This window comes from Astatotilapia calliptera, chromosome 23 (assembly GCF_964374335.1).
Source record: "Astatotilapia calliptera chromosome 23, fAstCal68.1, whole genome shotgun sequence".
Taxonomy (NCBI): domain Eukaryota; kingdom Metazoa; phylum Chordata; class Actinopteri; order Cichliformes; family Cichlidae; genus Astatotilapia; species Astatotilapia calliptera.
The window spans coordinates 9771940-9797139 of record NC_137443.1 but is presented as its reverse complement, the minus strand read 5'-3'; the positions used below and the strand labels follow the sequence as shown (position 1 = coordinate 9797139).

Here is a 25200-nt window from a genome sequence, read left to right as displayed (position 1 = left end):
AATTTCTGTGTATTTAAAACAAAAATGTTATAGTTCGGTAATTTTATTGATAAACTCCTCAAACTTTGATTTGATAAGTATCTGAGGCTGAGACCACAGGACTGTAAAACATGATTATTGGGCTTCATTTCTGTACTGAACAGTCATTTTAAGATTAGCTAGTAAATAACAATGTTGTTCATGAGACTAAAGTCATCTTACTTTGGTAATGTAAATATAATATGGCCAATATTAAAGTTATTATTTCAATCATTAATTATTACAGCAGCGAATAAACTGTTTCAAATACTGAGCTTCAGTAAAGATTCAAGCTGCATTTATTTATATTTCCTGTCACCTTAAATCTTCACTCAAAGACAGGTTTCTTTGACACTGTATATATAAATGTATTATATATAAGACATATTGTTCTTTTAATATGTTGCCATTACTAAATTTCTCTCAGTGCTTACTTTAAATATCCATGAAATCATCACATTCTCTGTAAGATTAAACAAGTAAAAAATATAACCTAAAGGCATTGCTAACAACTTCAATTCTTAACACTAAAAGTTGAAAGAGAAAACAAAATACTTTGAAGCACAACCAAATCTTAACACACATATATTTAAACTTTGTTCATAATTTTGAAATCTAAATGTTTTGCTAGCAGCTTTATTAGTTAAATGTATAAATCAACAGTTGGAAGTAATTAAAATACTATTTTTAATTATTTAATTCTTTAAACTGACACTGATCAAGGTTTGAAGTATCTAGTTCAAATTATGAATAAATACTTCAAACATATAAGCTAAAACTACTGCTAGTTGTAAAAACTATTAGCTAACAGTATGAAAGTCTGAAAAAATAAAGAAATGTAAAAAAAAAAATACTATTAGCTAAGAGCAATAATTAACAGTTAAATAAATTACATTCTTCAAGCAAACTTCACTACTGGCTAAAAATAAATAAATAAATAAAAAAAAATTATTGCACTAAATATAATAAATATAGCCATAAAAGTAAAAGTTGTGACAGTTTATTAGCCGCTAACTTTAACTGGTGAACATAAATTTTAAAGTTCAAATGAAAACATTTGAATATGAGAGATTACGGTGAGGGGCTCTCAGATCCATCTGACAGGACTTTGGCAGTAGATCAGATAAAAATGGGGGATCCACAACTGTAGACCGTAACTGACATTTGATAGGATTAAAACCCAGTCTGAGACCAAATCATTTTGATTCAAACCACATGTACAAAGAGCAAGGATAAAGCAATGACAAACTCATTGAATTAAATATTTAAACATCTTTGTTTGTACACTTACCAGTTACCTTCTCCGTCTGCATGACAGAGTGTGTTGTCCTCCGATATCAAACCATTTCCACCAAGAAACCACAAACCTTTTAGACTGCAACTTCTTTTAAAAAAAAAGAAAACTCAGGCAAACGATTCAGAATTGAAGATTTTAGTTCACTTCCATATAAAAAAGTACACATACTGTACAGTAAGCAAACATTTATCTCCCACCACATTTCAAATGATGACCTTTTAATAAATCTGCTGTCAGAAGCAAAAAGGTGCTTCAGCTGTATTACAATATCAATTCACTCTTTACCTCCTAACTGATCACTCATTATATAAACACGCTGTATAAATAAAAGTTGCACAAGTAATAAATTAGAGATGTTACTATATAACTAGAGTGATCAGGTCAAACTACTAAACCAAAGAGCTCTGTTTAAAGGACTGCAGGCATGAGTTAAGATGTGCTGAGACTGCTAAAGTACACAGATATAAATAAGAAACTGGTTTCCAAAAAAAAAAAAAAAAAAAAAAAAAAAAGGAAGGAGAGCATCAAGATTTTTTCCATCTCTGTTCAACTAGACAGTCTGCATATGGCTGTTATTAATTCTTGGCCTGTAATTCACAGATTTACATAACTCTTGCAATCAAAAGAGGGGCAATGCAGTTTGGGGAGAATAATAGGTAGGACAGCCTCTAACTATGACAAAGTGCACTCAACATATGATCCACATTCACAACTCTGGGACAGAAAATTACCATGCTCAAAAAAACAATTAAAAAAAAACAACAACAAAAAAAGACACTTAAACCACTTGGAACAGATGTTTACACGATTGAAAATGGGTGGATTTTCATCAATACTGGTTCTAATAAACTAATCACACAGTTAACACATACACAAACAGAATTCTCTCTCACTGAAGCCAAGAAATTGGTCATTATTTCTTCTTAACGGCAGCTTTTCACTACAGTTTCAGCTCTGCTTCACAGCTGATTTAATCAATAGCAAACCTCCCCTCAGATTCACTTAAAGGGGACCTATTCTCCTCATTTCCAGCTACATGGTTTTAAAAGCAACTTTGCATAATTCACAGCTCAAAATAATCCTGATGTATCTTATACTCTGCCTTGGTGGAGCTCCTGCAGTTTATCCACTGGCTGAAACAAGCAAGCTGTATCATCAAACACTGCAGTTCCTAAACTGGCCATTTGAGGCTCTTTCCATAACTGAGTCAGTCTCCACAGACTGTTAAAATGCCCAACTATACAGCAGAAATAAACACGTTTACATAGTTGTACACAAAGCAGTTTTGGTCTCTTTAGCCAGCTTCCACCTTCATAACAACTGTGCCTTTTCATAGCAATCTTGACGTCCCCCATTGGCTTCTAGGCTCCATATTTAGAAACTTTAACTTTACCCACGTTTGGCCACAACCATGTTACATTTTTCAACCAGAAGAACAAGCTGTAAATTTAAGATTTAAGCCTAGGGAGATGATTGGAGACAGCTTCAAGTGAACAATAGAGCAACTGCACTGTCTTTACACTTTCAGCTAATTCCTGCTAATTAGCAGATATAGCTAACGTTACCTAATATTTTAGAGCTCCACCCTCTCACCTGAAAATATTAAAATGTGGCTCCACAAAAATGAAAATGATTGTAGCCAAAATACTCAAGTGAAGGCATCAAAATGTAGATGTCACTGTCATGGTGGCTAAGTCCATTTTTCATATACAAGCTGTGTCCCAAAACCTAGGCCACATCCTTCGGAGACCGCATTTGTAGACCAATTATGTCAAAGCCAGGTGACAAAGGCTGTCCCAATTCGAAGGCTGCTCCAAATGCAGTCCTTCATTCCCCCCGAATGTGAAGGATGGGTCGGGTGTATCCTTCGTGGCCCAACCTATCCCAGAATTCATAGCGCGGCCCAGCCAATTCCAGTTTCCAACAATGGCGGCAGCTGCTTAGTTTTAATATGACTCCTATTACTCTTTCTGGGTCACAAAATAAACTTTTAACATATTTTCAGGTGAGAATGTAGCTGTGTAAACGTCAAATATCTGCTCGGTTTATCAAAATATCACATATTTGCAAAAGTGCTCTGACGTTTTCACAGAAGTCTGTTACCCACCAGCTCGATAGCTAGCCGGGGATCAGCTAGGCTCGCTAGAGCCGGTGAGAACAGCAAACTCCCGGTACATCATTTTCGGACCTCCTGCGGTCTTTTGTTACTAAGATTATGATATGCAAGACACTTAGATAACATAAAAAAATGTATTGTTTGGCTTTTTTCTGTTTTATTAGTTTGAGTAAATCGGTTTGGCTGAGATTAAAGTTATAGTTCTCACACAGCTGAATAAACATCAAACAGAAAACTGATTAAACAGAAGTGTTAGATGGTAGAGCCTCGCACTTCCGGCCTTCAAAGGAACCGGCACACGTAGACCACGAAGGCCGGGTCCCCCGAATGGAACACAGCTACATTCTACAGAAATGCCTCTCTTTACTTTCTTCTGATTGGCTGCTCCTTGGAGACGAAGTTTGAACAGTAAGTGTGCCTGAGATGAAACAAAACAAAAGCTGAAATCGAGCTTTGAGTCTGAAGCTTGAGTTTTTGGGTTTCAGGATTACTTGTACATACACTGACCTCATCAATGAGCATCAGCCATTGTAACAATATTCATATGATAGGAAACAAGGAAAAGTAGACTAGGTCCCCTTTAATAAGTGGAAACAGCAGGGAGTTACAGTGCTTTAAACACTTGCTGCTTTGGCTAATTTAGCCATCAACAATAATAGCTCTTTTAGTAGTTTCCTCATTTTTGGATAGAAAGGTCAGTTTAAACATGAAAGTAATTAAGAAGCTTCTTTTATTCCCTATTGTTGTTAAAATAAGAACATATTTTGCTGTGATCAGTGGCTGCTGCCAACATTCATTTAATGAAACTGTGGCTCAGGCCTCGCCAAGTCATTATGAGCCTGTCATGCTAAATCCCAACCAATCAGGAAAGAATGAATCGCTCCAGTGAGCTACTGATGACCATGTGAATTTCCACTGATGGGACATGTTTTAACAGCCTCAGTCACGTCCTGCAGTACACGCTCTTCAGTGCACCAAAATATAAAACATAATACATGTGGAAACAAACCATAAACCCAAACAGAGGAATCGAACTTGTGTCTTTGCTGTTACCATGAATCACAGACATCTCTGACTCACAGAGAGCATACTAAGCTGCCGTACACTGAAACATTTATGGTTTAGTAAAACACTGTAGAGACTAGTGCATCATAAAAGAAAAACTCAGAAGAAACCGTTTGTGTAACTACTGTGTCACATTGTCAGAGCCCCGCTTTTAAAGCCAGACTCTGAGTTTTGGTTGGACACAAGCGTTTCAATTTGATTACAGAATGTCCCACATGTGTTTTATGTTATACTCTCTGGAGGGATTACCAGAAAACTAGTCCACAGATTAGTCTCCCTCCCCAGTGAGCAAGCTCACTTCCTGGGGAGCAGCGCTGCCAGTCTCTGCTTCTTAATGGGAAGGAAGTGGATCTCCTGTGAGCTGACCTTCTTCAGTTTGATAGCTCTGCTTTTAGAGACCTTTTTAAGAGGGTTGTTGGGGTCGTGCTGCTCCCCGTGGGATCCCGACGGCACACCGTAGAGCTGCTGCAGAGCTGCCCCCTGGCTGCCATCCCGTTTTATGGAGAAGTTTTTGGTTGAGACTCCTGAAAGGCCTTTTATCTTTCCGCAGAGGATGGCGGGGATTGCGTCTTTCACTGAGACAATGACCTTGGCTGTCTGCGAGGTGCTCACTATCTCGAGGTTTCCAGCACCGCTAAGAGACGCCTCCTGACTCAAAGAACTAGACCCAGCAGCACTGCTGTCAACCAACCACTTATGCTGCCGGCTGAACTCCAGCGATGCCAGACTGCCGAGGAGTTTGGAATCGACGCCCAGAGACAAAGATGTGCCGCTGCCATCCGGGCCGGACTGTGAGGCTCCTTCTCTGTCTGACTGAGCACACTTTTTCCTCACACCAGGAACTGACAAATCCAGCACACTGTCCTGCTGTGGACTGGGATATTCCTGTTTTGGTTCAACTGGACATGGCCTGACAGAAAGGTCCAGAGCTTGTCCTTCCTCTAGAGGAAGTGAGGATGGGGATGCATTTTGTGGCTGGAACGGAGGCATGCATTTCCTTGAAGACTGCGAGGGGGAGGTAGTATCTTTTGGCGAAGTCTGAGTGCTTTTACTCACAGTGCAAACTGGTTTTGGCATGTTACCCTTTGAGTCCTCGGTCTGAGGGACAGGGATGGGGAGAGGGACTGGCAGAGGCACAGGCAGAGGAATGATGACCGGGTATGGGACTAAGAGTGTCGCAGGAGGGACCAGAGGGGCCAGAGGGGAGGTGTAGGGAGGGGTGAGGGGAGGAAGGGGGAAGAAGGGAGAGCCTGGAGACTGACAGCTTGATGAACTCCCCTGGGAAGGGAAGAGGTCCTGCAAGATGGCAGCAAAAGCTGGATTCTGCAGGAGAGAGAGCAAGTTAGCCTCCTGCGTCTGTCCTGTGGACTTCTGATCAACAGCTGGAGGTAAACCAAACGTCAAAGGACTCTGTAACAGCATGTTGTTCTGGAGCTGTGCACAGTTGGTGGTCTGAGGGATTACAGAAGGACTCATGTGCTGAATCACCTGCTGATCCAAGACCAGGGGCAGTGAAACTGGGCTTTGGCTCGTTATCAAGTACGGTGCTGCCCCCATCTGTCCGAGCTGAGGCCCGGCTGCTCCGGCCATCTGGAGGTGAATGGGCAGCATGAGCGGGCTCTCACCCAGACAAACTGGGTGGAGTACAGTGGTAGCCACTTTAAGAGCCACACCTCCTGGAGGTTCAGCAGTGGGACTCACCACTGGGGGTGCAGGAGTGTCTGTCAGGTTCGAGAGGCCTCCTTTAGTCAGTCCTGTCATATTAGCATCACAGGAATCAGCAGGAGTGAGTGGATTTACTCCATCTTCCACTTTGCTGGAGACCTCTCCTCCTCCTCCCGCCTCAGAGTTGCACACTTCAGTCTGTGGCTGGGTCATGGTTACAGACTTGTCATCGTTACCCTCCATGATTCAGCCTGAATATCAATCTTCATGAAGTCAGTGACGGGTTTCGTCCATTATTCTTGTAAGAAGCCCTGAAACACATAGAGCAGAAGGTTTGACGGTAAGCCCCACTTTAAAAATAAAAAGTGAAAAATCTTAAAACATATATACACAATGAGTAAAGCAGGGGCCCCAATACTGTGCTAATATGAAGAACTAAGTTCAGATATGCTTAGGGATTGTTATTTCCATATACAACTACACAACAATAAAATGCTAATTCTATATATTAAAATCTTCTTTTTTTAAACTCTTCCATCTATTTATGGAGCTGCTAAATAGGGGGAATTTTTCCAATGTGATTCAGACTGTGACCGATAGCTGACAACATAACAAAGTGGAAAATTTTTCATTTTTTTAATTTGAGAAAACTACAACTAAGCAGCAGTGCAAACCAAAAGGGGAAGCCAAGAGTCTTCAGTTTGTGCGTGGCGTCTTCCACGCTTGCTAATGCTAGCAAACGAGCTACAGAGACACTCTGAAACCAAACAAGCCATTCCTGCAGTGTTTCCCACATTCAGACTTCAATTGGGTGAGCTGCTCAGATATATTAAGAGACCACATCTGTGATAGGTCTGTTTTAACAGTGTTATTTTACTACCAAACACAGTATATTGATTAGCACAATGCTAATACCTCCAGGAAAGAAAAAAACCAATAGCATATTGTAACTATCTTGGTTATTGTGCTATAAAAGGCTAGTATTCTGGCAATGCAGTTTTGCATTTTCAAATCTCTAACAATCCATGTACGGACTTCATCTCTCTTCATCTTCCTGTTTTTCGTAGAAGTAACTGCTGTTAAAGATTTATTAGCTCCAAGTCAAACACGGTGAGCTCAGTTTCACTGCTGATGACAGAGTAATGCAGACAAACCAGAATAAATGCAAACAATGAGGTCGCCCTTTACGACTGGGATTCAATACAGGACTACAAATATAAACACTATGAATATAAAAACGTAATTTTTATTTGTTTAAATATTGTTCTCGCAAGTCTTGGCAATTAGACTGTTTAGTTTTTGTCCCCTAGGTGATATCAACAGAGTCATTTTAGCCTTCAAAACAAGGTTAGAGTCAGAGTCCTCAAAGATTATGACACACAGCTCACAGTTAAAGGCAGCCAAAGTGTACGATTACCCATTGTAGCGTTTTTTTTTAATTTATTTTGAAAATGATCCCAGATAGTCCTGCTGATCTTAAGTTCAGTGCTCACAAACTAACCTAGACATTCCTGTTCTCGGCTGTTAACAAATATCTAAGATTCAGTTATGTGAATATAATATTTATATTTTTAAAAAAATTGTAAAAAAAAGTTGTAAATTATGGGAGAAAAAAAATGTAATAATCAGCAATACCCTACCAGCTGACTACATTGCCAGACTGATATTTCGGCAGTCCTCGCCATTATTCAGCTGCTTCCTCAGAGAGAGGTGAAGATCGCCAACCACCACTGATTCGGATTAATAAAGTTTCATGAAATGAAATGAGATCAGACTCCATCTCCACCGTCTGGAGCTGCGAATCCTTGTTCTGCTCACCAAGACCACAGAGCAGAACAACGACTGCCGTCGCTAATGCTGATACAAGACAGAGAAAGCAGACTTCATCCACAGGATGGGAGACTCCGAGGAGAAGCAACAGCTGGCTGTGTCCCCTCAATCATTTATTCCATGTGTAAAACTGTTTTTAACTATATATAGTTTTTACTTTCTATATATACTTTATTTATCCCCAAAGCTGGGAAATGCTTGTTACAGCAGCCAAAACAATGAAAACCACCTACAACAACATGATTTAAATAAAGTAGAATAACTCAATATTATAATCATCTTCTTCTTTCAGTTGCTTCCTGTAGGAGTCGCCACAGCAGATCATCCGCCTCCATCTCACCCCATCCCGAGCATCCTCCGCCAGGCCTCTGCATGTTCTCCTTTTTTCTACATCCATGAAGCTCCTCCGAGGTCTTTTCCTCCTGCCTGGGAGCTCCATTTTTAACATCCTTTGTTCAATATCCACTGTCCCTCCTCTGCACATCTCCAAATCATTTCAACCTTGCCTCTCTCTACCTTTTTAAACTTTGAACAGCTTAAAATAATGCATGACGAAAACAGCTCAACCTGGTAAATAATACACAAAAATAAAGGAGTATTCCTATTACAATCTTTAATGGCATAGGAAAATTATGTGATCTTTATTTGTTTGTTTTTTTTAAAAAACCCTATATTAATCTTTAACCTCTTTTTGCATGAGAATGAGCCATTGATTATTGTCCAGTATTAACCCCCTAAGACCCGAACTCTTCCCCAGCATGCATTTTTAATTTCTCTTTGATATTTGGGCATGTTGGGGCCCAATGAATGTAAAAACAAAGAATTACCAGATTTTTTTTTCCTTATTTTTGTTTTTATGAAAAATCAAGAGCCACATATGAGGATATTCGTTTAAAATTTTGATAGAACAGTAGCAGTATAATGTCCTCGTACGTGGATATCAGGCCCTTGCAGAGCAAAATTGGGTATTTTGGTCTAAATAACCCAAAATGTGATGTCCACATATGTGGACGCCAGGTCCTAGGAGGTTAAATCAATGTGTGATACGGGAAGTCTTACAACATCTCATCTTATGTGGAGACGGGTTATTCATTGAATAACTTGGGAAATGTTTAACACTCCACACTGAAAATATCTTATTGTAACCCTGTGTACACACACATTCCTCTCTGCTGTGTGTTTGATTAAAGTCTGAGCCGTGAAGGATTTCCATTTTATATTTGCCCATCTATCCATCCCTCATCTCTGCAGAGGTCCAAGACCACCAAGATACAATATTGACGCAGAAAGATCAAACAGGAACTCAGCATGTTTGATCAACTACACATCTCAGTCTCTATCCATCATCCGACATCACACATGCTTTTGTGCTTTTATAACCGTACTGTGTCGGCTTTCCTATCACTACATGATACCTCTGCACAACACATGTCCTGCCTGCACTGGATGTCAACCCCCATCCGTCCACAGTGATAAAACGTCCCCTGGGTGCATCTCGTGTCAGTGAGGTCAATTATTCATACGGCTGGGAGCGAGCGGGATAATGTTCAGGTACTGGAGAAAAAGGGAAACATTAAATACCCTGAAAAAAAACTACAAAGTGTATGCTTTAACCTTTAAAGTTAAAAAACTCAATTAAATGCACGCATGCAGTTCTGATTTTCTGGCAGGAGCATGACACTTTTTCTTCCTCTCCGGGTGGCTTTTATGTGGTGTTGGGTTGCCACAATGAGCAGCGAGGAGAAGCTCTCTCTCTCTCCCTCCAGGCTGGTTTTATATTATTCTGCGAAGCATAGACGGGATATTGTAATAAGGCTCTGATGGATTACATGGCCAGGCGGCTGGCTGATAATCTTGTCACTGGTTCGTGCACAGGAAAGGTCTGGGAAGTGTGTGCACCTTGGGAACTGTAAAACAGACCTAACCATACTCTAGAAGAACTGAGTAAAAGCCTTTGTAGACTCGCAGTTTTTCAGACAATGCACCCTTTAAAGACAAAGAAATTTCCAAGAGCTTCCTAAACATCCTAACGCATGATTAACTGTGAGCTTTGTGTCATGTGTTTGAGTCCATATTTAATACTAGTGTTTTATAACTAGACAAAAATAGAATTTTAGGTTTTTTAAAATGATAAAAATTCAAATTTTCCCTCCTGTATGAAGCTGCAATCAACATACAAGATCAGCTGTGCAAATTTGTTGTAACTAATAACTTAATCTGCTTAATTTCACACATTGTAAAGCCATCCAGGTCAAACTCTACCATTTCATGGGCTGCGTGTTTGATACCATAGTACGATACTGTTATTGTCTTTTAGACATTATGCTTTTATGTTTTTTAAATAAACTTAAAACTATAAATAAACTTGAGAAGCAAAAAAAAATGTAGCAATCACATAACTATGTTGGTGGAGGAGATGCTGATGAACCAGGAGATGACCTTTCTCATTCAAAGTCATGACTTTACAGACTAGGGAAAAAATGGATTTGGACAAATGGAGTATTTATTTGCTGGAACAAAACACAGCATAAAAGAAAGTAAAGCCAACACCAAGTGCTTAAATTTTTTGGTCCTTTCACAAACCACCAGGGGGCGATACCTGTGTTTAATAAAGACTTCCAGTCCTAAAGCAATCTATGGGAAAACAGCCCTCTGTCTTGACCTCTGCAAATACTTTCCTGATGAGTTTACAGGATCAATCTCTAGGTCCTGTCAAACTGAATGACACATTAAGTTTATTTAGTAATTTCTGGTCACTAAAGTGTCCGAAATAAGAATTACCCAGCATACATTCAGTTTCAAAACACCAACACCGACGGCAAAAATGCTCGTCCTCCTTTTAGCGTCTACGGTTCGGAATCTGCGACCACATGAGCGTGACTGTTTGGTATGTGGTAAAAGTGAGTAGCTCTTTCTTACCTGCTATTTCCAGCTAGCATGTATATTATACATACCACATGGTTTTCCTTTGAATTCTATCTGAATTACGCTGCTGCAGTAAATCTACGTCGAGCCTACAATGTAGCCTAAGCAACAACAGCATCATGTAGTTATATTCTAGGCAGTTGCACGTCAGGTTACAGGGTAAAGTTTCAGAAAGATACATTGTAGCCACAACACGAACACTGATTTAACACTAAATTATAAATCTGCCCTAATCTGCTAAAAAGGGACAACCATAACCGTAACTAAGACTAACCTTAGTCACTGAGAGTATGTCATTTTTATTACATTGTTCTGTTATGGTTATCAGACACATTTATGAATCAGAGCTCGGACTGAATAGTAAATTCAGATCTATTTTTCCACTATTTGGATGCTGCGGTCTCACTTGCATTCCAGGAAGCTCGGGGCAAGACATTTCCTGTGTGATAACGCGGTCATGAGGTCCGTGACACGATAATGCCTCCCTGACCATTATGAAAGGAGTCATTCTTAGTTGAAGCGCCGCTGCTGTCAGAGACTCCAATGAGTTAGCCTGACTGTGCACAAAATGAGGAAATTCCCCCAAATAATAAGCTTAATTGTCTCTTTTTACTCGGCTGCCATCGGGATATGGACTCACTTTATTTTAAGGGAGGAAATCACCCACCCCAAAAAAAAAAGAAAAAAGAAAAAAAAAAAGCAGGATTTACTCTGAGCCATCGACATCAGCAGTAATCGCCACTTGGGTGACATACAGTCAGCCTGCAGTGGTGTTCACTCCAACTTCGCTTGAATCATGTGATAAAAAGTAAAACTCTGCAGATGAGCAGGAGGAGGAAGTTTAACCAGCAGAGTGAACCAAAGTACACACAGATCATGTTCACCATTGTTGTTTTTCCCAGCTACATTATCTGACTCAGTGACTCTGCTTTGTCTCTGTGTTATCACAGATAGGGAAGGTCAAAGTAAGATCTCGTAATAATAAGGCTCAATAAAAAACTGATCACTGCTGACATGCAACAGAAGGGTTCCTCCACCATTAAAACAAAAGAAAAAGAGAAGTTTGAAGTATTGTGCATTGATGCAGTTCAGGGTTTTGGATTCAGTGCCTGAACGGTAACAGTAATGAACACAGAAAGAGCTTCCTCATCAGGCTAGGACCCTATACCACGAAACGAGTATAACATACCCAGCATATCTTTCCATTAGCCTAACACTGACAGTCAGGATAAACAGTCACATGAAGCTGGCTATCAATTTGTGAAGTTAACCCAGGGTTTCACTGAAGATGCACGTACAATATATGATGTCTGCATGTACAGTATAGGTGTCATATTTTACGATCATACAGTAATTGTGGAAAAATAACATTGTTTGCTGCCAAGAAAAAAAGAAAACGAGGAACAAATTTGCATCTAAGAATCTATATTTCTGTAAATACAAAGACATTAGATGCAACTGAAAAATTGAGACCCTCCTCCCCTCCCTGTAGCTCAGAGGAAAGGATGTTACTCCGTTTTCAAAGTATCAAATTGTTGGTCTGCATCAAGCAAAGAAAACTACTAAGGACAGGTTGAGTTGAGAACTGTGCAATGCATTATTAAACCTGGAAGGACAGTGATGAATCATCATCTTCAAAAAGAAATGTGGTTGAGAAAATAATCCTGGATGATTGTGATCAGTGTTCACTTATACATCTGAAACTCACTTTGACTATTTAACATGCATAAGAGCACAACGTGAAGAGGAACTCGAGGATTTGGGACTAAACAGCTGTGTTGCCTCAAGAAAACCACTTATCAGTGAGGCTAATTAGAAGTAGAGGCTTAGATTTCTCATGGGTCTTAAAGATCAGACTGTGGAGCAATGGAAAAAGGTCATGTGGTCTGATGAGTCCAGATTAATCCTGTTCCAGAATGATGGATGCATCAGGGTAAGAAGATGAACTGATGCACCCATCACGCCTACTATAAAACCAGCGTTACGATCTAAAGATGCTTCAGTTGGTCAGGTCGAGGAGGCTCGAGACAGATGGAGGATGAAGAAAAGAAAGGAGAGAAGCTCCAAACTGACAGAAATTTAAGTCGTTTCTGCTGGTGAGAAACGCAAAACTTGTTTTCTGTTACACTGTGGGCGAGTCTCAGCTCAGGCTCCGCCCACATGCAGCATCAAGGAAGCAGGTGAGGTTATTCAAGGTTAACGGGGGTTTACCTGGAGACAGAATCATTTGTGTGCCAGAGTTTGCAAGAATATGGCGTTCGTTTTAAAACAAAAACACCAAGGAGCTATTTAAAAACAGCAATAATTAAATTACACTCCATCTAACCGAACATCCGAAGATTTAAGCACCGGCTCGACAGCCTCAAATTTAACTTTGAAGTTGAGTTAAACAGAATCTAATAGTAGTTTCAGTTTTTGATTCTATGGTTAATTGAATTTGTTTTATTCCTTTTTTAGGATGACAGTAGAGTCATAAAAACAAACAAAGCCACCAAAACAGAGACAGAAATGAGAGAAATGCTGGAGCTGGAGAAGAACAACAAAGGAAAAACACATTCTGAGGTAAGAATGGGACCGTATATGACCCATAGTTAAAGTCCCACAAAGTATAAATCCTCCCTGTGGGAAGCATTCAAGGGGGAATCCCCCCCCCACACACACACACAATTTTTAAATATAAATTTCAGGCCCTGGAACTATTCAGCAAACATTAAATCACTTTTAAACAGCTTTTGATGCTTTTCCCCCAAGAAAAGTGAATCTCTCCGGAGTTTAGACTCTGTGTTAGATAAATCGAGAAATTTGAAGATGTTATTTTGATCCAAGGCACACTCATTGAATTTATCGTTTAGTTTTGATTAGATAACGATACCTTGGCTGTTTGCTAAAATCAAGTCCCAGTCTGGTCCTCATGTTAAGTTAATAAGGCGCATTTCTCACTGCGAGGAAAAGACTGGGAATCATTTTACGTGTAAGGAAACATCAGGCTCAACTTAAACTTCTCTCCTAACTTTGTACATTAAAATTTCACAAACGAATGCATCCGGCATATAAATGTATTTCATTTGTAATCTAATAAGATAACAAATGACAGCCGGATAAAAATAATGCAATTTACCTAAACTACTCTGATTTTGTCTGAATGCTAGCATCTTTACTGCCTACTGTTCTCAGTGCGAGTACACATCACATAGACAGTGGAGCCGACGAGTTTATTAAATTTAACAGTAATCGATAAAAGCTTTCAAACAGATATTAGACTGAATATAACAGAAGGGAGAGCGAGTAACAGAAGAAGCATTGTTATCCCAGCGTTTTGGTCATATCAACTTATGAAATACCTCCAAACTGCTGCTTTTTTGCTGTTATCTTCCCCCCAGCAATGCTATAAACCATATGCCATGAAAACAGTCTTTCTTGGACTGCTGTTGGTGACGCTAGTCCTCTTTCTGCTCTCCAGTGTAGCAGCACTGTACCAGCTGTCCACCAGCTACAGGTTCTTGCTAAAGTGACCCTCCAGCTCACTACTACTACAGCGCACTACTGTGGTTAGCTGCAGTCCAACACGGCAAAGTTGGACACTGGGCGGGATGAGATCCTCTCTGAAAGCATCTGAATAATGTCAAAGATATCCATGGACAGTATAAAAGTTGGATGTACCCTCTATGGCATCACCTGCCAGTTAGTGAAGTTAAGAAATGAGCTAAACATTTTAGCATCGCCACTTTGGTGTTCTGAGAATGGACACCAAATGCTAACTGAACACGCCTTTATGACTAAAATGATGACAATACAGGGAAATGATTGCAAAACCCCGAGTCACACAGGCCTACATACCAGTCAGTGAGCCAGTTGCTAGGAAAAAACATGTATTTCCCAACTCGCTGGTAAAGACCTCCTTCGAATACTTTGGTGGCCAGCACATTGCTGCACTCGCAGCTTAAATGGAAGTGGCGGACATTGCCCAGCAGCTCTCCAAGCTGAAGAGAAACTGTAAAAAGTGCACTGAACTGTAAACGGGATCCATTAGCCTTCAAAGTAAAGGGTGTACTTTTGGAAATGTGTTGGTTCCAGCACTGACGCAAAGCTTTTATTATGGAGGCAAAGCTTATCCATTTCCAGTGTGTGTCCCACTTTTTCGAGTTTTACTACTGCTTAGCTGGTAGTTGGTGAGTATTTGCTGACAAAGATGAAAAGCTATAGTTAACAATGGGAACCAGCAAGAAACCAAAGCAATCACCAATAGGTTTTTGGCATAGCAATTTTTTTGCAAATGATTTCACCCAACATAAGCCAGCGGCCTCCAGGAAACACTGCTAGCCAGTCAGGAAATACACATTTTTCCCATAAAAACCAGCGGTTGACTCATTGACAAATCTTAGGTATGTATGACGTCATGCAAGAAACCTCAATAAGACAGGAAGTTTTTTTTAACAACTGCCACCCCTTGCTAGTCATTAAGAAGAATGCAGGTTTAAGGCACATGGCACTTGTTTCACTTTTCAGACGTGGAAGCTACAGCCACCTTCTAGATGGTGGGGCAGGTTGCTACTAAACTTTCAAAATAAGAGCCACAGGATGTAAACTGATCACAGCTGATACCATTGTCTCAGATGGATTTAAAATAAAAATAATAAAATGCTGAAACGAGACCTAAAATGTTTCTCAGCTGCCGACCCAAGTAAAATGTAAAATCCATAACACATTTTCTCTACTAAAGACATCTATATATCTATAAATTACTTCAACTTATTAACTAATTATTTAACTTTAACTAATTATAAGTTAAAGTAATTTCACAAAACCCGTGGACTTGTGGTGTAACAAGAGGAAAAACAAAAAAACAAAATACAACCAGCTCCTCTGGCTACATCCAACACCTCATAAACAGGACAGGACAAAGCTTATTTCCAATCTTAGCTTAATGTCCTAGCTCGCTAACAGAATCTGCAGTCCCACGTGATAACAAAGTTTGTAGCTTAAGCTATTAAAAACAGCTCCAGGATAATGAAATTTTCCTGATATATGAGCTAATGTAGGAAACATGCAGCACAAACAAACCTGTAACCATGTCTGAATGAGTGCAGAGTATGTTTTCTTCACACCGATAAGACCAGCGGCACATTTAAATCTCACACGTCATCTGGGAGAGGTCTGTGTTCACCAGCCAGTAACAGCTAATTGAGTAAATAGGAGACCCAACTGAGAGAGCCAAATAAGATCCCTCCCCTGTCCCCGTTACTGTAATGATTTCCACATTTCCTCTCTGTGTTTTCCCCTTGCTCATTGGTGGAACGTATACCGTAGTAAGTCAACAGCAGAGAGAAAAACAACAACGCCTCGCCTTCAAACTGCATTAAGCTGCACTGCAGTCGACATACATTACAGGGACTATTTTCTCTTTTTACCTCCTCGTTGTGGGCTTGATTTAGCTTTTAGACCAGAGGACACGAAAGCACCGGGGATGGATAGAGCACGGCTGATGATCTAAAAGGTCATCGCTCTCAACACCCCTCCGCTCCAGTGGCCAATTACATCTCATTAGAGAGACACACAGAAGCCTCATCACGATGCAGACTGCTTTCACATCAGTGCAGCTCATCTTTTATTCAGCGGGTGGTCCGCCAGCTGATCCCCTAAATGCCACAATCAGTCAAATTTCACAATAACAATAATTTAGCACTGGAATACTCATTGTGATGATCACTGTGTCACATTTTTAACCAGTGTGCCAGTGAGAAATCCAGGTTAGATGGCGATTATTTAGCGATTCAACTACATTAAAATACATTTACAGCGAGAATCTGCACCTCGGGTCAGTAATTATTATGCATGGGTGGGTCACAAATGGCTTTTTTTTAGTAATCACCGCCATTTGAACATGCAGATAAACATAAGGTCTGTCTGAAACGCAATGAATATATAAAACTCTAAGCATGTAAAGTGTGACCTTCTTCAGTAATATCTTCATTCAGGCTAAAACAAGGTTTATGACTGTGTAAGAAGTGCACAGATTAATTAAGTACAGCTAACACGTACGCTTTAGTATTTGTTTATTTAGTACAACACTCATCAATGTTCTTGCAATTTAAAGGAAACCGTACAAAAAAACCCCAACAGAACAGCTTCTATCTACTTAATGGACCAAAATTGGTGCAAAGTCTTCCACGTGTTCACTTGAGTCAAGGTCCGAAGACTGAAATGAGTCACATCATTTTCATGTTCATCTAAGTCATTGAGTGAGGAGATTTTTACGTTCTAAAGGACTGTGACATGGGAACAGCTGGGTCAGTTCCCTTATGCCTCTTTTCTACTAGCACCTACTTGGGTCCGCTCTACTTGACTTCACTTGGGTCTCATTTGTTTTCCATTACAATTGAGTACCAACTCAATGTGGGCGGGGATGTTATAGCAAGGAGGTCTGAAAGTCCTGCGACACATTTTCAGCTCGACTCAGCTGGCTTGGAACAAGTAGGAACCAAGTAGGTCCTAAAAAAATACCTGATACCTAATGGAGTACCCTAAAAACAGAATAGAGTTGAGTCAGTGCTGATGGAAGAGAGGCTATAATGTTCTGTGTAACGTTTACACGGCACTAATTTGCATGTATGCATCTTTGTCTGTGTGATGCACCCAAGCAATTTATCAATGTGTCTTGCTAACTAAGTCCAAGAATACACAGGGAGGATTTCAGAAGTTATTATTTTGAAAACTAACTCAATTCTTTATATTGTTGTGTGACCGACTTCCAGCCCTCCACGCCTGCTCTCTGCAGCTTGATTCAGTGCTGTCAAAATATATAAATTGGGTACTTTTGAACTGTTTTGCCACCACAACATGGTTTTGAGTGGAGCCAGAACCAGGATTTGATACCTGGTGTACTCCCAGGGTAAGCCTACTCGCTTGAATCTTAGGTGATTTTGGCAGGTAGTCCCTCTCTAATTTAAGTGCTCAATGGACACAAAAACTTCACCATTTACAAATAATAATAATAATTATAATAATAATAAAAACGCTCAAAATACTCAGTATTGTTTTGTCCTGGAAAGCTTTTTTTTTTCTGGCTGTGCCTGAGCACCCTGACCATGCCCCATGGGCAGAAAGCTGGGCAGCAGATGCTCTGATCCTGGGCCTGGCTGCAGGAGAGGGCTCAATTTTCCCACTACCTAGCAAGGTTACTGAGCTCCAGATCTTGGGGTTTGCTGAATGAAGGGGAAGATTCTAAACTCAATGTCAAAAAGAGCCACATGAGGTAGTTCGGGCATGTGGTTGGGAAGTCTCCTGGGCACCTCCCTCATACATCTCAGTAGAAGGAAATGGAAAGTGTGGCTGGGGAGAAGGATGAGAAACCACCTGCCACTGCGACTGGCCTTTGGATAAGCAGAGGACAATGGATGAATGGACCAACGATGGAGTGCGGGCATGGCTGATGCTTCTGCTCATCTCATGAAAGCACCAGACAAACGTCATGCTAATGTCACAGACACGTCACATGTCTCAGCACAACCACATGATTGACTCAAATATCAATTTTGCTGATTTTATTCACGATGTGTTGGTCCCATCTTTACACAGTGTATAACTGAGAACTTCATCCTTTGGTATGAATCCAGAACAAAAACACATGATGCTCAAAATGGCAAATTTGGGGCTTCAAAGTGTCCATGAACCAATTAGTGATGTCACTGTGGCTGTATCCATCTTTTATACACAGACTGGACCCTCAGTCTTTATAACAGCAGGGGTCAAAGGTTCATACTTTTCCTTTAATTTGACACTTGTTTCCACATGAAATATACTGCATCTGCAAGTCTCGTTTTCCTTTCACACAAGCTGGACATTATAAACAAGAAATTACACAAGAAAGAGCAGAAATTGGAGACCGTGTTGAGTGTTTTCCTCCCGGGTGAGCTCATATCTGCAGGAGCTGTTTTCTTGTACCACTTCTAAGTAAATGCCCAGGCTATTGCAAAAGACCTTGGGTATGACACTGCCGGGTTCATCTGAGGATATTTTCCTGCCTTCCTTCCACATTTCTGTGTCCCTGCACCCAGCGTCGCCGTGCTCCCACAAAAATATGCACGGTATTATGAGCCCAGTCCCTGGTGTGTCCGGTGCCCGCAGCCAGCCGCCGACGGCTCGCCTTGAAAAGCGAGGAGGCTGCGCGCACATCCCCGCACATCTCGCGCAACAACACGAAAGCCCCGCTGACATTAAAGCCGCAACCGGGGCAGGGACAGAGGGCTCCTGGAGCTCAGTAATAACCTGTTATCACCCTCAGCTGGCGTAAATTTAACGCGCTGTCAGACGCGATACAAGCTAGCTGCTGCGCAATCGCCAGGGAAATTAGGAAAAACGCCTTGTTACGTTTTAAAACCGAGACCCCGACACTCCTGGAATAATTCACATTTACTCTACGTGATGAGGTTGAAACGAATTATACGCTTCAGCGACGTAAAGACCAGAAAACCGGTGGTTGACCCTGCCTCATCTCCGGTCCTTTAATGTATTTCGTGCAGAAAATAAAGCCGCTCTGCGACAAACGCCAGTGTTTCTTACCTTTGAAGTGTCCGCGGCTGTTTTATTGAGCCACTCTCTCCTAATTAACGATGACCGAGCTCCGTGAGACTTAGAAATAAATAGATAAGGGTGCCATTTATCTCTTCATTGCGGTCCCGTCGTAGCGACTCCAGACGGAGAGCTGCGCACGCAGCATCGTCAGCGGGTCTCTCCTCCCCCCTCCCCCCTCTCCTCCCCCACCACTAGCAGGGACAAAAAAGCGAATCAAGCAAACAAACAAACAAATCAATACTTAAAGTAAAAAACAACAACCCGTAAAATAATAATAAATAATTAACTTATAATTAACTCATTATTAATCATTCGTACTAATAAACATCCTAATCTTTTATGTTTGAGTATTAGGTAATGGTAAAAATGAATGGAATAAATACTAAATATAACAAATAAATACATGAATTCATAAATTAATGTAATGTTTATGTTTTATGCTTAAATATTGTGTTCCTGTAATTTTACAGATAAAACAAAGATAAAATAAATAATATTACTTTTTTTTTCATTATTAAAATTACAATTACGTGTCCTAACAGTTACAAAAAAAAATATAGAAAAATTCTTCCAGTTTTACACAGTATAAGTTTGTCTAGACATGTTTGTCTTGGTGAAAGTGTGAAATTTTCTGATAATTTCCTAACATTTTCTAATAAATCTTCTCTAATTTAATACTTATTTATAAGGATCAGTGCATATGCTTATATTGTAACAGACAAGCCCAGATAGGCACCTTTTCATCTGTGCTAATGGTGCTCAAAACAAAGAACAACAACCAAAACAATATATTGAAAAATGATACTAGGTTAGTACACTCCCAATTAAATGAATCCACTTTAGTTTTTACTGGAAAATTCTGGGGACCTTGCAGGAAATTTAGGCGAGTACATGTCTGATAATATACAGAGAGCACTGTTTATAATAATCTAATTTTTTAATAACAAGGCAAGAAAAACAGCAAATACAGACATGACTGAATGTGTGGTACCTTGATCATAAACGTACAATGTACCATGGCTTGTACATGAACCCACACAATCTTCCCATAGATACAATTTAGGAGCCAAATAGGAACAGCAGCATGTTTTCTGAGTGCTGACAGGCTTGTGTTTTATCCTTTCTTTTAGCTCCAGACAGTATTCGCCTGCTGACTGGCTGATGACAGAATCAGAGGAGAATGGAGTTTGGCAGCTGTAGATGAGTCTGGTAGTGACAGGCCTGGATGAACAGGATCCCCTGGGTCTCCATATCAGTCCCAGCCAGCCTCGGGCTCTGCCTTAGGGCCCCAGGGCCTCTCATTGTTCCGCAGGGATGTTGTTTAATGCACTTTAATGAGCCTCACAATGTACCCTGGTGGCATGATGGTGACTTTGGTGTGGTTACCTCCTCGATGTGCCCTCTCCCCCCTTCTGTCTGCAGTCAGTGTTACTCACATGAGATGAATGTGTTGTTCACATGCTGTAGCTCTCCTATCAGTACCAAAGCTGGAACAATGAATATAAGAGAGTTCGCCATCTGAAGGAAACATCTTTGGGGTATTTTTCTTCAAGTTTCTGTGTAGATCATACTAGAAAAATATGCCTCAACATACCTCATTACAAGTATACACAATTATAATCCCAAACAAAGGCTGGATATGTTTTTAAAAATTATCTGCCTACATTGGTTGCAGTTATATACATACTATATAACTACAAGTCGTGTGCTGTCCAAGCGCTGATTGCGAACAAGGCATTTTCTCCATTATGACAGTTTTCACATATTTCGCAGAGCAACAAAAGGACTTAAAACAAAGACTGTGAAGGGATATGACATGCTAATAACTGCAGCTAAGGTCTGAGTGAAAGCAGCCAAGCTCTTTACTTTCGCCAAGCTATTGGTGCCCCATCTAGAGTTAAAATGAATTTATGATACTGCGTTTGTGTCTGTTTGTATAGGTATTTGGTTATGCAGACTGTAGGATAATGGGTCTGCAACAAATACAGACGTGCAACCCTAAAAAATAGGGTGTAGCTGGATGCTGAGGATGTTATGCTTAGGCAGAACACTGATTGGTTGAAAGGTTGGTTTGGAGAAGAAAGCGTCAGTGAAAAACAATTGTTACAGATCAAGAAAAAAAGCACAAGCTGACACTGGTGAGATTAGATGATTTCATTTGACTGCAAGAAAGTTCTCCAGGGCAGAGTCTAAAGGAAAGCACTGACAGCAGCACAAACACAGACAGGAGTACTCAGCATTGCTGGGTACTGCATATATTTTGACTGCAAAGTAGGTTTTGAAGTCTTGTCATAGAACCAAAGCACAGTCATGCCACTCCCTTTAGGGTTAGGATTAGCATAGATTTTGAGTTCCGGATTAGCTAAAATATGCTTTTCTCGAGCTACTGAGGCAGTGCAGTATACGGCACTTCCAAGTTACCATAAAATTGAAGATTGATCATATGTAGAATAAACGATGGATGTAGCTTCCAGGTACAAATAGACAACGTCATGTCCAGTTTCCAGACACAAAGGTTGTAAAACCCCTCGACTCGAGATTTCATAACAAGACTTCACTAACCACTGGGTGACATCATGGCAGCTATGTCCATCTTTTACAGTGTCTATGCACTAGATGCATTCAGATGTAATGCACAAAGAGGCTGCATGAAAATAATCATCTATATAACATGTAAATGCTTCTGTGGAAAAGTTATGCAAACCTGACTGCTTTATGAACCAGGTTTATGAGGAAGATAAAATTTAAAACTACTGGCAGCTGCTTACAGCATACATTTGCACAGTTGGTGCTTCAGTTCCTATCTGACGACACCTTTACAGAGACAGATATCTTTTTTACAGCAGGGTATTTACACAAATACTGCTGCACGATAAAACTACAAATATCTGTTATGTAAATCTCAAAAAGTCAGTTTAAAATAATATATTTGTGTTAAATGAATAAAAAAAATGCCTTCCTTTTACAATAAACTATTAGGCCAGGGGCTTCCTTATTTGTCTATTAATGTCTGAATCTTCACACAGTCTCTTACATTTGCAGTGAGCTGTAAATGCGTGTATGTTCTTTTGGAGGTCTTTGCTTGCCTTTGTCCTCTCTCTTCATAATTAAACAAAGATTTAAAAAAAAAAAAGCATTCTGGGCTGGCATTTTCTTTTTGAGCCGTGTACAGTGTCTACTGTACTGTCTGTAGAACCAGAGGGCAAATAATGACACAAAGCCTGATGTTCAGCATAAAGACAGTGAGAGATCTCAGACTTTAGTCAGACATAAAAGCTCGAAGGTCAGTTCCTCATGGAAAGATGCTGTCTAACCAAAAAAATTGTCTTATTCTGCTCACGCTATTCAGTGACATTGTGACACATCCCACACATTTCCCTTGAGAACAAAAATACTCGATTTCTCCCCACACCAGTCACGCCAAGCCATCATGTCTCCAGCGTTAATCGAGGTCTTGGTCAGCATGCCCTTTGATGGGCACCCAAACAGTCCAAGGCTTTGTTTACCTTTTAAAAAAAAAAAAAATCCTTCACTCACAATCTCAGCTCAGCTGACGCGCAGTGACCGAGAACAAGTCGTTTTTGTCCGTCACGGGCCCGTCTGACATTAGCCAGAGCAACAAAGGAACTTAAAGCTCTGAGTGTGGAGCTGGCTCATGACCATGGAAGTGACAAAACATATGGAGATATGGCCTGTTAGGAACTGCAGCTAAGAGCTGAATCTGTCATACATAGGGAAACATGTGCAGACCCATTCAGATGTTTAAAATGATCACAGATGGGACACAAAGAGGCCTACGTGAAATTTACACTCAATTTGCATTGAATTACCCAGAGAACATCCTGCTGTGGACTCAGATGAAGAACTCCCTCTAGTGTTCATCTCAAATAAACCCCTAGAATGCACTATTCACACAGTCCAGACCACACCTGACACAGGTCATGATGAGAGTAGAAATGGAGATAAAGACACCTGCAGGCTAGGCACTTGGTTATTCATCTTGAAAGGCCTATGGTCACTTATCTGGGTATTTCTTTTAAGAATTACATAAATTAGCTTTGATTTAATTCTGTCTATAGAATCAAAAGTCAAATCTGATTAGAATAAATCAGATTAGACTTGACACATGAATGAACTTAACATAGTGGAGCTGACACAAAAGGATAAGACAGGGAACACTGAGGGAACAAATTAGACTCCAAAATAAGATTAAATTATAACAAGCCATCCATCTATCAGTCTGACAGCTGGGATAGAGCCTATCCCAGCTGTCAGAGGCCAACACCCACGACAGGTCACCAGTCTATCGCAGGGCTAACACAGAAGGACAACCAACAGGGAAAGCAAACAACCCAAAAGGTTCAAAAATCAAAATCAGAATTAGGATCACGACAAATCTGTGCTGCTTTATTATTTAGTATGCAATGAAATAAAGCCACTATTCCATTCTTGTCATCAGTTTCACTTTCCCACGCCATAATACTCAGTCTCGTCATCGACATCCAATTCAATTCAATTTTATTTATATAGCACCAAATCACAACAACAGTTGACTCAAGGCGCTTTATATTGTAAGGTAGACCCTACAATAATACATACAGAGAAAATCCCAATAATCATATGGCCGCCTATGAGCAAGCACTTCGGCGACAGTGGGAAGGAAAAACTCCCTTTTACAGGAAGAAACCTCCGGCAGAACCAGGCTCAGGGAGGAGTGGCCATCTGGTGCGACCGGTTGGGGTGAGAGAAGGAAGACAGGATGAAAGACATGCTGTGGAAATGCTCTGCTCCAATAAGATTCTTTCCCACTTTCTAGAAACCAATCAGCTTCAGTTTTATGTATATTAAATGTATGTTGTTGTTATTCTGCTTTTCAGACTCCCATTCCTGCTCCACCTCCAGGTCTTCAGATCTCTGCCTGCTTTACCACCTCTACAGCCAGCTTCTAGACGCCAGGGATTCAGTCCGATTCCTATTTTGAAAAGGACAGTAGTGCATTATTTCTTGATATATCACAACAACACTGATATCAGTTTATTTTTTAATGTTTTAACTGTCCGTATCATCTGAAACTATTTTTTTCTCATTCTTCAAATTGTGTAAGAAGCTCTGATCAGATCCTTTTTACTGGCAATTCAAAGGAAGCTGGAAAAAGCTCCCTCTTACTGAAATAAGCTGCTTTTAAATATGATCTCCCTGTCATCACTTTTCTTTTTCAAGCATGCTTTATCATTTTGCTTCCTTTATTTCTTATTCATTAATTCATTTAATAGATTTGTAAAATTTATTGCTATGTCAAAGGCTGATTTTTTTCCCTTTATCTTGTTTTGAGATGTTTTGCATTGTTCTTTAAAAAACGATGATATGCTTAAAGAGGTTTATCCTGAGATATACAGTAGTGTGCAAAACCCTTGAGCCAACCTTCATTTCTTTATATTTTGCTTCTAAGGATAGAGACTTTCTTTTATTTATTTATTTTTAAAAAGGTCTACTTCTCTGGGATTGCTGAAAGTCTTTACAGGTCATTCTTTGAACATTGGCTCCATTCTCCACTCATTTTCAGTACACTTCTTGCACTTGACCAGTTTCAGACTCTATGAATAATTTAAGCATAAAAATGACATCAAGTAGTATGTTTTTAAACAATTTGAGGAAATTGGACAAGTGATGCTCCAAATAAGTGTCCGACCTAAAAAGCTATATACAGCACATG

The 25200-nt window shown here is 40.1% G+C and overlaps 1 protein-coding gene across 1 annotated transcript; it reads right to left on the bottom strand.

The window, feature by feature from the left end:
• Positions 1-4201: 4201 nt before the first annotated feature.
• Positions 4202-19636, bottom strand: rai2 (retinoic acid induced 2). Its single transcript, XM_026159802.2, has 2 exons — positions 19476-19636; positions 4202-6472 (listed from the first exon to the last, which is right to left on the bottom strand). The coding sequence occupies exon 2, from the start codon at positions 6402-6404 to the stop codon at positions 4791-4793; it is 1614 nt and encodes a 537-aa protein (XP_026015587.1). The 5' UTR covers positions 6405-6472; positions 19476-19636; the 3' UTR covers positions 4202-4790.
• Between the last annotated feature and the right edge of the window lie 5564 nt (positions 19637-25200).

Coding starts and splice junctions, on each gene's coding strand:
- rai2 (XM_026159802.2), bottom strand. CDS start 6,404: ATGGAGGGTAACGATGACAAGTCTGTAACCATGACCCAGCCACAGACT.